Source organism: Euphorbia lathyris, chromosome 9, assembly GCF_963576675.1.
Source record: "Euphorbia lathyris chromosome 9, ddEupLath1.1, whole genome shotgun sequence".
In the NCBI taxonomy this organism is placed as follows: domain Eukaryota; kingdom Viridiplantae; phylum Streptophyta; class Magnoliopsida; order Malpighiales; family Euphorbiaceae; genus Euphorbia; species Euphorbia lathyris.
This window is the reverse complement of record NC_088918.1, coordinates 66,449,215-66,462,717: the sequence shown is the minus strand read 5'-3', so window position 1 is coordinate 66,462,717 and position 13,503 is coordinate 66,449,215. Positions and strand designations below refer to the sequence as shown.

Genomic DNA, 13,503 nt, shown 5'->3' with positions numbered 1-13,503 from the left:
TTTAAAAAGACTGATTTCACTACTATCTAATGATCACATTAAGCCTTATAAATATCAATTAATATAAAATGATTAATGAGGTGTTTGGTAGCTACTTTTCATGCTCCTGTTTATTTTTTCACTTCAAAAGGTAGTCACCTCCTGTTTACAACATTTTACAAAAGTAGGAGATCATTTTTTCATCAGCAAACAGCAAACTGTAACAGCAAACAACAAACAACAACAGTAAACCGTAGGTAAAACAAACAGACCCTAAGTTTATTTATATATATAAATCATAATTTTTTTTCGAAGTGTGTAATGTTTACTAAATCATTGGGTAAATTACACCTATGGCCACTGATCTTTACTCATTTAACATTATAGCCATTGAACTTCAATTTTTAACCGTATGACCACTGAACTTTACACTTTTTCACACTGGTGGCCACTCAATGCTTCAAAACGATCGCTGACGGTTTGAAAATAAAAAATTCAAAGAGTTAATGATATTCTAAGGAACTTTAATTCTTGAAAATTTTCGTTTTGACGTCATTTAGGCGTTGTTTGGTTAGTTGAGAGAAAGTGAATTTTTAGAGAGATAAAGCTCCAAAAAGGTGATTTTGGAAAATAAAAAATGTGGTTTCATGGTAAATGTTTAAGTCTTGAATATTTTCATTTTGAGGTCGTTAATAGTCATTTTGAGGACTTGGTTAAAGTTGAGTGGTCATCGGTGTTAAAAAGTGTAAAGTTTAATGGTCATACCGTTAAGAATTGAAGTTCAGTGGCCACAATGTTAAAATGGACAAAGTTCAGTGGTCATATGTGTAATTTACCCTTAAATCATTTGAAAACACTATTAGTAAATTAATTTACACTTCTCCTCAAAAAAAAAAAAAAGAAAAATACGGATTAAGCTATGTTTACTTTGTCTTTGACAAAGTAAACCTTATTTTGTTTTTTCCATCATTGGATGATGATGAACTTTAACAAAGTAAACAAAGTAAGTATAGAAGACACCCATACAAAATAAAATTTGCCCCTTAATTGATAAAAAACGTATTGTATGCATTTACTCAGTAAAATTAAATTTTAAAGAGTAGCTTTAAATATGCATTTTCCCCTTTTTAAAGGCAAATTCAAACTGTGGTGTTTTGAAATACTCTCAAAGATGGAAGATAAAAACGGAAGCTTAATAAATTAATAATTACTCCTCCTCGGAAGATGACAAAAACTGTTTAAGAAAAAGACAATGATATCTGACACCTGATTAGTATTTAGCAAAGCCATTCAATTAGCGCTTAATTAAACACCAATAAAATCCAAAACCCAGGAAGAGCCGTCTGAGATCGCTCACTCTCTGTCTCTGCTATCACTATCAATTGTTTCCTCTTTTCTTGGATTATCAGATTCATTTTCCATTTATACATCACACAACACAATGATCTTCTACAATCTCCTCCGATCCACTCTCAAAAATCAGGTTTTGCCTCATTTCTCCTTTGCCAATTTCCCTCTTATTGCATCTTTTGGATCATGTGCCTGCCTCCTTGCATCTTTGATTATGATTATTCTTACATTTCTTCATATATTCTCGGTCTTATATATGGTATTGAAGAGGTCAGATTTGATTTTTTTTTTTTTGAACAGGTGGTTGTTTGTGTTAACTTATCTTCTTCATGTCATTGTCAGGGCCAGAACAATAAATTATTTAAAAAAAAAAATCTTATTATGATGTTAGTTGTTCTGCTTTAGTTTTAAGGTTCTGTTTGGTTGCTCAGAAAATGATGGTGAACATTCAAGTAATATGTTGGTTGGTTGATGAGCAATAGATGAATACTGCAATTCTGTAGAAGGATATAGCTTGTATTTGTAGAAAATTCCATCTGGCTTACATAACTGAAAATTGTTTTTACTAGGAGCTAAATTGAGTAATGAATATTGAGAATGATCACCAAAACTGCTAATATAGGTGCTAGGGAATAATTTGTCTTTATGTTTTTGCTTCTTCCTTTCATCAGTCAGAGGAAGAATAATTTATCCTTTTTTCAAGTCTTTTTTCTTCTATGGAAACGTTGGACTCACAGTTCTTTTAGATCGAATCATTGAGAATGAAAAATCCTGAATGTTCCTTAAGCATAATTGGTTCTCCGTTCCCAAAGTATTTCCTTTTTTGACATATTTAATGAGAAACGTATGCTTTTGTCCTTGATCAAGTTTTGAAGTTGTAAATTTTATGTTTTATCTTGTTGACAATATCTTTTAAGATAGAAATTCTGTATGTGTCTAAACCAGTCTTCATTGATTTATCCAATGCAAAGTCAAAGTAAATCACTTCCTTAGCGAATAAAACAAGAAGGAAAAAGCCGAATAAAAAAATATATTTCTATGCTATAGAAAGTAATAAAATTTGGAAGTCAAAGAGCATCAACTTCATTAAGTCCACTTATAATAGTAGAATTGGTTCTATGTTTCATGGTCGCAGTGTTTGGTTTTGGTGTTCCGTAAGAGGATTTAAAAGCAATTAGTTATACTATTGGCTGCATCAGTCACTTCCTTCTCTACCAGTTGATCTAATATATGATATATATGGTTGCTGCATAAAATGATATGTAGACCTGAAGTCTACAGTTGATTAAGAATGGGATAATTAGATTAAAGGGTAAATTAGGAGTTAGACGAGACACCTGGCTTGTTAGCTCAGCTGGAGTTTATTGGAGAGGAGAGGGGTTTGGTTATAAATATGTGAAGGGCTGGCAAGTGGAATCAGCTTTGGAGAAATTAGTCTGTTGGTCCTAGCTTAGCTTTGGAAGGGGTTGCCCTGTGGGAGCAGAAGTAATTCTTCTGTTCATTATCCCCCATTCTCTATCAACAGTTTAACAGTCTCAAACTCAACTGTTTGCAGTGTTAAAAAAGATGCCCGACTGCTCAAAATCGAGAATCCGTTCCGATTTTTCCCGAGTAGGCCCTTTAGGCGTTTTTGGCTGCATGGGGCCACCTAGGTAGTGCCTAGATCACCTGGGCAGCACCTTGATGACATAGTTATTAAAGGTGCGCCTTTGGCGCATGGTGCACCAGGCGCAGGCCTTAGCGCCATGTCACCACCATGGCGAGGCGCAACCGCCATGGTGCGCGTCTGGTGCGCCATTTTGCGCCAAGAGGCAGTCGCCAAAGGCGTGCCTTGGCAGTTAGGAGCAGTTTTCTGGAATTTTTGGCAGTTACTTTACATATCTGGAATGGAACACGTGTTCTACTAAAAAAATATTCAAAAGGACGTTTGAATTAATTAGAAGAGGAAGAGACTTTTAGAAGAGGAAGCGACAAAGTCATTATAAGAGGAAGAAGTTTAGTAGAAGAAAACACAGTAAACGAATTCAAACAACATAAACAATGAAGCCAAAGGGAATTCAAATTCAAAAGTTTGATGATGCTTTAGATGAAGAGTGTGATAGTGATGATGAGGAGTGATGAATTTGGAGAGTTTTGATTAGGAGTAGAACTTAGGATTTTGTATTCAACTTTAGCTTTCTAATATGGGTTTATTTTGCATTTTAAAATTTATTTATGCTTAAGAATATTTTCATGATTTAGTATTCATTGCATTTTTATGTTAGTTTTATAGTTTTATAATTGTTATTTTTGTAAGTGCGCCTTATCTCGCTATAGCGCGGGCCATGCGCCAAGGCTCCAGGACCCCTTGCACCTTAGTGCGCCATGCGCCTTTAATAACCATGCTTGACGATGCCTAGACCGCATGTCGAGACGGTGATAAGAACATGCATTTTTTTTATTATTTTATTATAATTCAATTTTGAACATTATCGTGTGGTTTTTGGTGAATTGTGTTTATTAATTCAAGATATTTCTTTTTAATTGTGTTTTTTTATTTGTCTCCATGATATGGTTTAAGACTTTAAGGGTCCGTTTGGTATGCCGTAATGCAATGTAATATAATCAAACTTGTAATATAATCAAAGTTGTAATGTAATGGAATAGTAATTCCATTACCATGTTTGGTTGTCAAATAAAAGAAAATGATGAAATGTAATTACTACCGTTACAATACTTATGTTTGCCTAAACAAATGTAATTATAAAATTTTATTTACACAATTAAAATCAACGAAAAACATGAAAACATGGAAAATGAGATGAACGCGAAAAACGAAAACACAAAAAATGCAAAAAAATCGAATCAAAAATCAAATACAAAATTAGATTAACTGAAATCAATAAATTAGTGTATATATATATATTGCTTTTTTCTCGTTTTTAAATTTTCATGTTTTTTTACTTTTTTGCGTTTTTGAGAATGATAAGAGGTTAGATTGAAGTGTGAGTTTGATAAATGAGAAGTTAGATGGAGCTTTGAGAGTAGCAATCAGGATTACATGCTTTGAATGTAATGAGAATTCAAGTCCTTTTCCTATGTAATGGAGATTACAAAATTTGTTGAACAAAATGTAACCTATGGTTTTCTCATTCCATTACAGCAAAATTGTAATATGCAACCAAACATGGTAATGAGACTTCAATGTAATGGGCATTCCATTACAAAGACCATTACATCTTACCAAACGGGACCTAAGGACAATGTTTCATAGTTTTTGGCGAATTGTATTATCAGAATTATTTTTTACTTGTTTGAGTTGTTGCAATCATATTGTTGTTGAAATGTTATTGTTTTCACATTTTTAAGGATATATGTTGCAAATACACATGTTTTTCTATATTAAATCATTTTATATTATTATTTTAGATTGATAATACGTAGTTTAATTGCATTTATATAATAATTTGTTTATTAACAAATAATAAAATACAAAAATACCAATCCGATTAATTCCCGATGGTCATGTCCGTCCAACTAGCGCCTAACGTTTTTTACCACCTTCACTGTTTGCTTAGAATGATTCAGGGCTTGCTATTGCTGCCATATCAACTCTTTTTTTTGTTTCGTTTTGCAGCTTGTTTCACACATTAAACATGTGTCTACTACGGGTTCTGGAAGTTCACAGAAGCTTCTTTTTCAAGCTCCAGCCTTGTCCAGATTTTACGGTACAGCAGGATCTTTGGAAAAGGAAGATTCAACTAATGATTCTGGGGGTACAAGAGGGTAAGTTGTGTTCTGTAGCTCGTGCAAAATTCATATATTGATGATACTTTCTCCTCCATGTATCTTCATAATTAGCGGACATGTTAGATCTGCTATACCTAATGTATAATTGCTCTAATGTTTATCTTTCTAACAAGTTCAATATGATCTGAATTATTGCTATAATAAATCTTGATTGCTACAGTTTTAAGGGGCATGATATGCTTGCACCTTTCACTGCTGGATGGCAAAGCACTGATCTGCATCCTCTAGTCATAGATAAATCCGAGGTATTAAACAGGATGCTTTTTCTTCATCATGTAAAACTGTTACTTTTTCTTAGTTGCATATCTAACTAGAAGTTCATTGATGGTCTAGGGTAGCTATGTTTACGACATAAATGGGAAGAAGTATCTTGATTCTCTTGCTGGTCTTTGGTGCACAGCCTTGGGTAAGGATAATGCTCCTTCACCTGTTATTATTATTTCTTGGTTCATCTAATAGTTGTATCTGCAAATTGTTTTGTGGTATTGCTTTTATAAAACCCTGAGGTTTCGACTCTACTCGATTAGTGAGTTTAATAGAAGTATCAGAAATCTATTTTTTATGCAGATTTAGCATGCTATGTTGATTGTTTTTGTGTACTATAGCTATTTCTGCGTATGAAAAGGAAAAAAAAATGTTTTTCTTAGTAGCTGATGTCACTTCATTCATTTGAAGATCCAACATAGAAACTACATTAAAATGATTTGCTGAAGCTCTTAATGATTAGCAAGCTTGAATATGTAAGTTCTAACGTGTAGCCATGCCAAAATAAAGCAGAGGAAATTCTTTGACAAAAGGAGGTTTTTGGTGGAAGATGGAACCAACATAGTTTACTCACTGAACACAAAAATGACTTGTCCTTGCATATAGCTTTTTTGAAATTATATTCTTATATTACAATACTTAGGTCTCAGCTTCATCTTTGCTATATTCATTAAATATACTTAAGAAAATTTCATTTATAATCCAATTGAAACTAGAGACCTATCATTATGTATGTTTAAAATGACCAATGTAAACTAAAAGTTATTAAAAAAGGTGCATAGTAAAATGGTGCATAGTAGCTGTAAAAGAGACGCTAAATGAGAATCTCATTATTACTATTATTATTTTTTTCTATTTTATACTATATGATGAAGGACAATATATTATCACATCTGAAAATAAAACAAAGGCAAGCAGAAAAACATAAACAAAAAAGGCAACATAGCTAAACATTGAAATGACAAAAAGTAAACAGTAGTTGAACAAAAGTACATGTTTTAATGAACAAACTATATGCATTAGCAACTTACCTGACTATTGTCAAATATTTTTTACTTCCTGGACTATCCATACAATAGAAAGTTCAAGAATGCAGTTTTTCACTCAGCTGATATTAAGTAGTGAGGTACCTCAATGAGACATGATAAAGTGATGGCTGGGGTACATCTATGATCAAAAGTTGAGACGTACCCTCTAAGACAATTCCTACATGTGAAGTAACCAATATATAAACCTTTTATTAGGCGAGTTAATGCAATATGGCAGAAGCATCGATGAGTCCTATTACTATCGCTAATACAATTATGGGTGAAGTAATATTTGCAAAAGTTCAAAGAGAAAAACGCCTTTTTATAAATAAAACAATCTGTAATAGCTATTGTTGCCTCTTCGAGGCACTCTTGCTTATATGGTGGTGTTATATGCAGGGGGAAACGAACCAAGGCTTGTCAATGCTGCAGTGTCACAATTAAATAAGTTGCCATTTTACCATTCATTTTGGAACCGTACTACAAAACCTTCTTTGGTACTCATATTCTTTCTCTTTTTATTACACTGAATCATGTACCGGAATTCAATTATGATATCTCATGCTCTCTTTTCTTCTTGTCTATAGTTATCTGATCATAAAATGATTATTTGAAACTCTTCCCCATGGTGAGAAACATGGGCCAATTTACCACATAAAATAACAGAAGTCCTTTTATCACTATAAGCCTATAGATTATTGAGAAAATTGACCCATGCAAATGTCTCTCTCATAGAGAAAAGAGGTTAACTCGCCCCAATGGACTGACTTGAGCTTTTCCTGGCTTAATGAATTATCGGAAGATTTTTATTGGATTTCTTCTTAAAACGCTCTCTGAAGGAATGATCTTGCAGGATCTTGCTACAGAACTTCTAGAAATGTTTACTGCAACAAAAATGGAAAAAGTCTTCTTTACAAATAGTGGATCAGAAGCCAATGACACTCAGGTATAACATTTCAATAAGGGGAACAGTTGGAATAGTCAAAGGAAGCCCTTGAATTTATATTTCTTTTACCTTGAAAAAATGTAGTGCATTTTTCATTTTGTAATTATTGTACCCCTTGATTTGCAGGTGAAGCTAGTTTGGTACTATAATAATGCCCTTGGAAGACCAGATAAGAAGAAATTTATAGCTCGAGCAAAATCGTATGCCTGACTATGAAATCATTGAACTTATTCTTTCCCTTGTTGGCATTATTCCAATTTTACTAACCATATAGTTTTTATTTACTCGCAGATACCATGGTTCAACTCTAATATCTGCTAGTCTTTCTGGGTGAGATTTTACATAAGCAATTTCTTTATGAGAACTTCAGCGCTAATGAAACTCTTGATAATATTAATTAGTAAATCTAAACCACAGGCTTCCAGCACTGCACCAAAAATTCGATCTTCCTGCTCCATTTGTATTGCACACGGACTGCCCTCATTACTGGCGATATCATCTTCAAGGTTCCTATGCTGTTAGTCTTATTCCTGAGATGCTTGCAGAACTGATAAAATTTTGTTAATGTTCAATGTGATTCATATATCAGGCGAGACAGAGGAGGAATTCTCAACCAGATTAGCCAATAATTTGGAAAATCTCATCCTGAAAGAGGGACCAGAAACGGTAATTAAACTCCAACTTGCTGTCATTTCAGCATTGCAAGAATTGTCTTATGTTTCTCACTTTCCATGTATGTTCACTTCAGATTGCTGCTTTTATTGCTGAACCCGTGATGGGGGCAGGAGGCGTGATACCACCCCCTGCAACTTATTTCGAAAAGGTGAGGTGAAATCTTCCACATAGAAGTGCCTTGTATAGATGCTTAAAAGGACGAGAAAAACGCTTATGTGCTGGTCTGCTCAAGTATTTTTGGAAATCTTATTTGAGCTTGAGATGATATTTTTCAAATTGTTGCAGGTGCAAGCTGTTGTAAAAAAGTATGACATTCTTTTTATAGCGGATGAGGTACTCTTTTCTTTCTTTTATCATATTACCAAAATGTTACGGTTAGGTAGTGGTTGCTTAAGCATGCTGTTGTTAACTTGTAGGTAATCTGTGCATTTGGAAGACTTGGTACAATGTTTGGGTGTGACAAATACAACATTAAACCGGACCTTGTATCCTTGGCGAAGGTAAGATTCGAGAAATTTTATTTGTCATCTGTTCGTATCCAGGGGCAGTTTGATTTATATTTATTATTGTGACTATGACTTTTGGTTCCAGGCACTTTCTTCTGCATATATGCCGATTGGAGCTGTTATGGTCAGCCCAGAAGTTTCTGAGGTTATATACTCCCAGAGCGACAAACTTGGTAAATTGATGACTCAAATTAAGGAGTTACTAAGCATGTTTACTTTAGAAAGCTTGACGTAATATTTTGATTTCAGGTACTTTTTCTCATGGATTCACTTATTCTGGCCACCCCGTATCTTGTGCGGTCGCCATTGAAGCACTTAAGATATACAAGTATGCTGCTTACTATATTTATCTAGTAAATTTTATTATGAATTAATGGTGCATTTTCTGGGGTTAAATCATAAGAATAGAAACATGCCTAATTGATGGTGCATTTTGTGGTGTTAAATTTTCAAATAAATAATGGTCAATAAATTATCAAACATGAACTCTGCTTCGCTTATGCAAAATGCGGTGCTAAAATGTTTATAATTTGCAGGGAGAGAAACATTCCTGAGATGGTAAGTAGAATTGCACCTAAATTTCAAGATGGTGTAAAAGCGTTTTCAGATAGCCCTATCATAGGAGAGGTAAAGTCTCTGTAACAAATGCTTAAATTAAGTTGACAGATGGGAGTGAACAAGTGACAGACACTAGCTAATATCCTCTTCATGCTTACAGATTCGGGGAACTGGCTTGATTCTTGGTACAGAGTTTGCTAACAATAAATCACCAAATGATCCTTTTCCTCCTGAATGGGGCAAGTTTCATCTTCTTTTGCGTGTTTTCCATATACCCGACATATATATCTTAGTGCATCATACACATTGACTAGAAGGGAATTGAAGCATTTTTCTGTGTTTGCTATGTCTTCAGTTATCCTAGTTATTGATACTTTTGTGAGTTGGGATCCAGGGATAGGTGCATATTTCGGAGCACAATGCGAGAAGAATGGAATGTTAGTTCGTATTGCTGGGGATAACATACTGATGTCTCCACCATTCATAATCACCCCTGAAGAGGTTGACGAGGTACATATCTGTATGCATATTTTATTTTTCTCTTAGAAGTTGATGAAGTTATACGTATATATTCATCTACTAAAGCTTTTGAAATCTTTGGTCGCAGCTAATCAGCATCTATGGAAAGGCACTAAAGGCGACGGAGGAGAGGGTAAACGAGCTGAAATCACAAAAGAAGTAGTAAATAAGTGTAGTTGACAATGACGAAAATTCTCTGCAGTTTGTGTAAATCTTGTGATGGAGTTTTGATACATAATAAAGCATCAGTTTGGATAATATCTGGTTAATAAAGAATTACAATTTGTGCATACAACTGCAAAGCTTCTCCTTAAAACTCTGTACAAAGAAAGAAAATACAATGATAAGGGAATAGCCTCTCTAAGTTCTATAAAATTTACAACATAAAAAGGTAAAGTCAGCAGCAACAAGTACATATTCCACTATAGAAAGTCTTATTTCCGTTTACCTTTGAGATTAATTTCATCCTAGTAGATATATCTTCTCGTTTAGCAAGTTGTTTGTAAATGTATTAGTTACCCAGTAAATATTTTAGACATTGGTATCGGGTCAAATAACATAAATTTCTTATTTATGTTTTGGAATGATAGCCTAAAATAAATTTATTTCTACAAAGTAAAATCTAAAAGTTATAGCGCACTCTCACTTTATCAATTTGGTAATTATTGGAGAAATAATCCTAAGATTAAGCTAGTATAATTTTACCAGCAATACAATGAAGTAATGTTTTGATTTTATCCATAAATACAAAATTTTGTTCACCAAGTTCAGTTTTGGTTAATAAGAATTGGGTAAATTACATTTACCCTTACTTTTATTATGGCACATAAACTTCAAAATTTATAATTCTTAAACTTGGCCCTTTATTAACATAAAAACTCAGTACCTTTGCCTAAACTTGATGATCTTACCAAGTTGCTGACCACTTTCTACAATTTAAAACCCGTCTAAACAGAACTGGCATTTCCTACAATCCGACTCCTCTACTCTACTACCATCAGTGAAAAAGCCTCTTCCATTATATACAAAATTGAAAACCAGAACACAAATCTTGATCATTTTCAAGTAGTCAATGCTAAGAAGTTTGCACATATTTATTAGCAAGAAAGTTGGAGAAAGAAACAAAATAAGTGGACTTATCAAAGATACTCGATTTTAACTACACGGCTTCCCTAAATTGTTCTAGAAAAAGAAGCCTGAAAAGGCGTCACAAGCTCATTTGGCTACTAGTTTTGACTCTGATGATGACCAACCAGCAGAATAACACGATTATGGCACACACACAAAAGCAGAATAACATGATTCTGAAAAACATAAGCTGTAGAAGAGCATAGTATTCATTTGCAGATGATACGTATCTGAAAAGACGATGAGACAACGTTGCAAACTGATAAATCTTTGATCCTCCACCAACTGCACTAAAAGTTTTTAACTGCATTTTAATCTAAGATCAGTATTACGATACATTATTGCTATGTGTCCAAGAATGTCCAGCAACGTATTCAACATCAGAGATACTACATATCTAAAGATAAAGTTGAGTGGCCACAGGTGAAATTTGTATTTGTTTTTTCTTAGTTGTATATCTAAGGCTCTGTTTGTTTGGGGGGGAAATAATGTGCTCCTTGAAATTTTATGCATGGAAAATATTGTGCATATTTCCCTGTGTTTGACTACGATATTGGAAAATATTTTCTAACCACTAAATATAGATTTTTTGTATTTTTTTTTTTTATTTTCAATTGTATATATAAAACACAAAAAAGAGATTCACATGTATTATGCACAAATTAAGCACCAAAAACATACATAAATGGTAAAGTGTTGTTTGATTCGCGGAATGGAATAGAATAACAAAGAATGGAATAGAAATTCCCTATGAATAACTATTCATATGTTTGGTTGGTGGAATAAGATATAATAGAATATATAATTTTTCCATTCAAAAGACAATATTACCCTTAAATCTATTACTATAAATTGTACGTTTTCTCGTGTTATTAACGTTATTGTGTTTTTTTTTTTTGCATTTTTTCTTCATTTCTCGTGTTTTCACATTTAGTTTTTCGGTTTTTCCCTTTTTCCTTTTTTTTCGCGTTTTTCCTTTTTCGCATTTGTTACTTTTTCGTGTTATTCACGTTTTTTCATGTTTTTCGTATTTTTCATGTTTTTGTGTTTTTTACGTTTTTCTGTTTTGTTTGCATTTTTTCGTCTTTTCATGTTTATCGTGTTTTTCACTTATTGTCACGTTTTTGTGTTTTAGCATTTTTCGCGTTTTCGTGTTTTTGTATATTTCGTGTTATCACTTTTTCACGTTGTTCATGTTTTATGCTTTTTCAAGTGTTTTTTTTGCGTTTTTGTGTTTTTCGCGTTTGTTCACCTTTTCATGTTTTTTGCGGGTTTTTTTTTCATATTCTCGTTTTTTGTAACGTTTTCACGTTATTCATATTTTTATATTTTTTAACGTTTTCCCCATTTTTCTCTAAACGCGTATGTTTTGTGGAAAATGTTTACCTTTTAAAAATGGTAAAACATTTTTCTTTATTTCTTCATTCCTTTTCCATTGACTTACCACTTATGTTCCTTTGACTTATTTTCGTGGCCAAACAAATACTGGAAAATTGGAAAAATATTTTCGTGTAAAATATTTTTCTCTAAACAAACAGGTCCTAACTCTAACTAAAAGTCCATCAATGATCGACCTAGGGTAGGGTAGCTATATATGTTTGACTGCAAGCCTAACTCTAGTTAATAAAGAATTAGAATTTGTGCATACAATTATTAGATACCCTGTAACTGGAATACAAAGCTTTTGCTTAACACTCTGTACAAAGGCAGAATTTTACTAAAATGCATGTTTTTAACTTTTTACCATTTAAGTAAATTAAATTCTATGAATACAAGTTAGGTTCATAACTGGGGATGGAAACTTAGGGCCTGTTTGGTTCAGCTGTTAGCTAATAGCTGTTGCGTTTGCTGTTTGCAGTTGCAGTAAGCTGTTAGCTGTTGCAGTTAGCTGTTTGTTATTAGCTGTTTAATTACTATAGTGTTTGGTAAAATTATATTGAACTGTTGCTGTTCGGATTTAAAATGTCTAAAATGGACATGTTTTAAATTAATCAACAATGAAATTATAAAAGGAAAAATATGAAAAAATGCTCATAACGTTTACAACTAGGAATAATTTTACTCTTAATGTCTAAAATGGTGCAATTTTACTCCTAACATTGGCAAGTTGGGTCGATTTCATATATTGCTAGAAAATATAGATATTTTATTTCTTATTCTACATCAATTGCACATACCAGTAGTTCTAAAAAAGAGATTTTATATTTTTTTGTGATTTAATAATAAAATTGAAAATTAATATTTATAAATTCGATAAAATATTTGAAATTTTTCTGTCCAACTCGTACAAAAGACAATATATTTTTTTTATTTTCTTAAAAAAAATCACATCTAATCATATGTTTGTGATCTGTTACTAACAATGATAAAATGGTGCACATGTGAAGTGTAGATGACAATATTCATGACCAAAAAGACAGTTTGATAAATTATTTTTCAAATTGACCCAATTTGTCAATGTTATGGATAAATTTGCTTTTGGCTGCCAAAATTAGGGATATAATTGCACCATTTTAGACGTTAAAGGTAAAATTGCTCCTAACTATAAATATTGGGGGTATTTTTGCATTTTATCCTATTATAAAATAAAAAATGTGTTACACAAATTAATAAAAATAATCTATATAAAAAATAAAAAATTTATTGAACGAAACAAAACTTTATTCTTCCGGTAATTATGTTGTAGAAATATAAATAATGTTAAACAATAAATATATTTTGTGGAAATAAGAAGGATAATTCTGTCAATAACAATCAACTA

The 13,503-nt window shown here is 32.6% G+C and overlaps 1 protein-coding gene across 1 annotated transcript; it reads left to right on the top strand.

The window, feature by feature from the left end:
* Positions 1–1,273: 1,273 nt before the first annotated feature.
* Positions 1,274–9,909, top strand: LOC136206586 (gamma aminobutyrate transaminase 3, chloroplastic). Its single transcript, XM_065997695.1, has 19 exons — positions 1,274–1,462; positions 4,946–5,094; positions 5,279–5,363; positions 5,452–5,524; positions 6,810–6,907; positions 7,264–7,356; positions 7,483–7,556; positions 7,648–7,686; positions 7,774–7,862; positions 7,946–8,022; positions 8,105–8,179; positions 8,317–8,364; positions 8,448–8,531; positions 8,623–8,710; positions 8,787–8,865; positions 9,074–9,164; positions 9,256–9,334; positions 9,490–9,605; positions 9,703–9,909. Exons 1-19 carry the CDS (start codon positions 1,421–1,423, stop codon positions 9,775–9,777), a joined length of 1,554 nt encoding a protein of 517 aa, XP_065853767.1. The 5' UTR covers positions 1,274–1,420; the 3' UTR covers positions 9,778–9,909.
* Positions 9,910–13,503: the final 3,594 nt, after the last annotated feature.

Coding starts and splice junctions, on each gene's coding strand:
- LOC136206586 (XM_065997695.1), top strand. CDS start 1,421: ATGATCTTCTACAATCTCCTCCGATCCACTCTCAAAAATCAG. Junction 7,687..7,773: donor ATATCTGCTAGTCTTTCTGG/GTGAGATTTTAC, acceptor TCTAAACCACAG/GCTTCCAGCACTGCACCAAA. Junction 8,866..9,073: donor GAAGCACTTAAGATATACAA/GTATGCTGCTTA, acceptor TATAATTTGCAG/GGAGAGAAACATTCCTGAGA.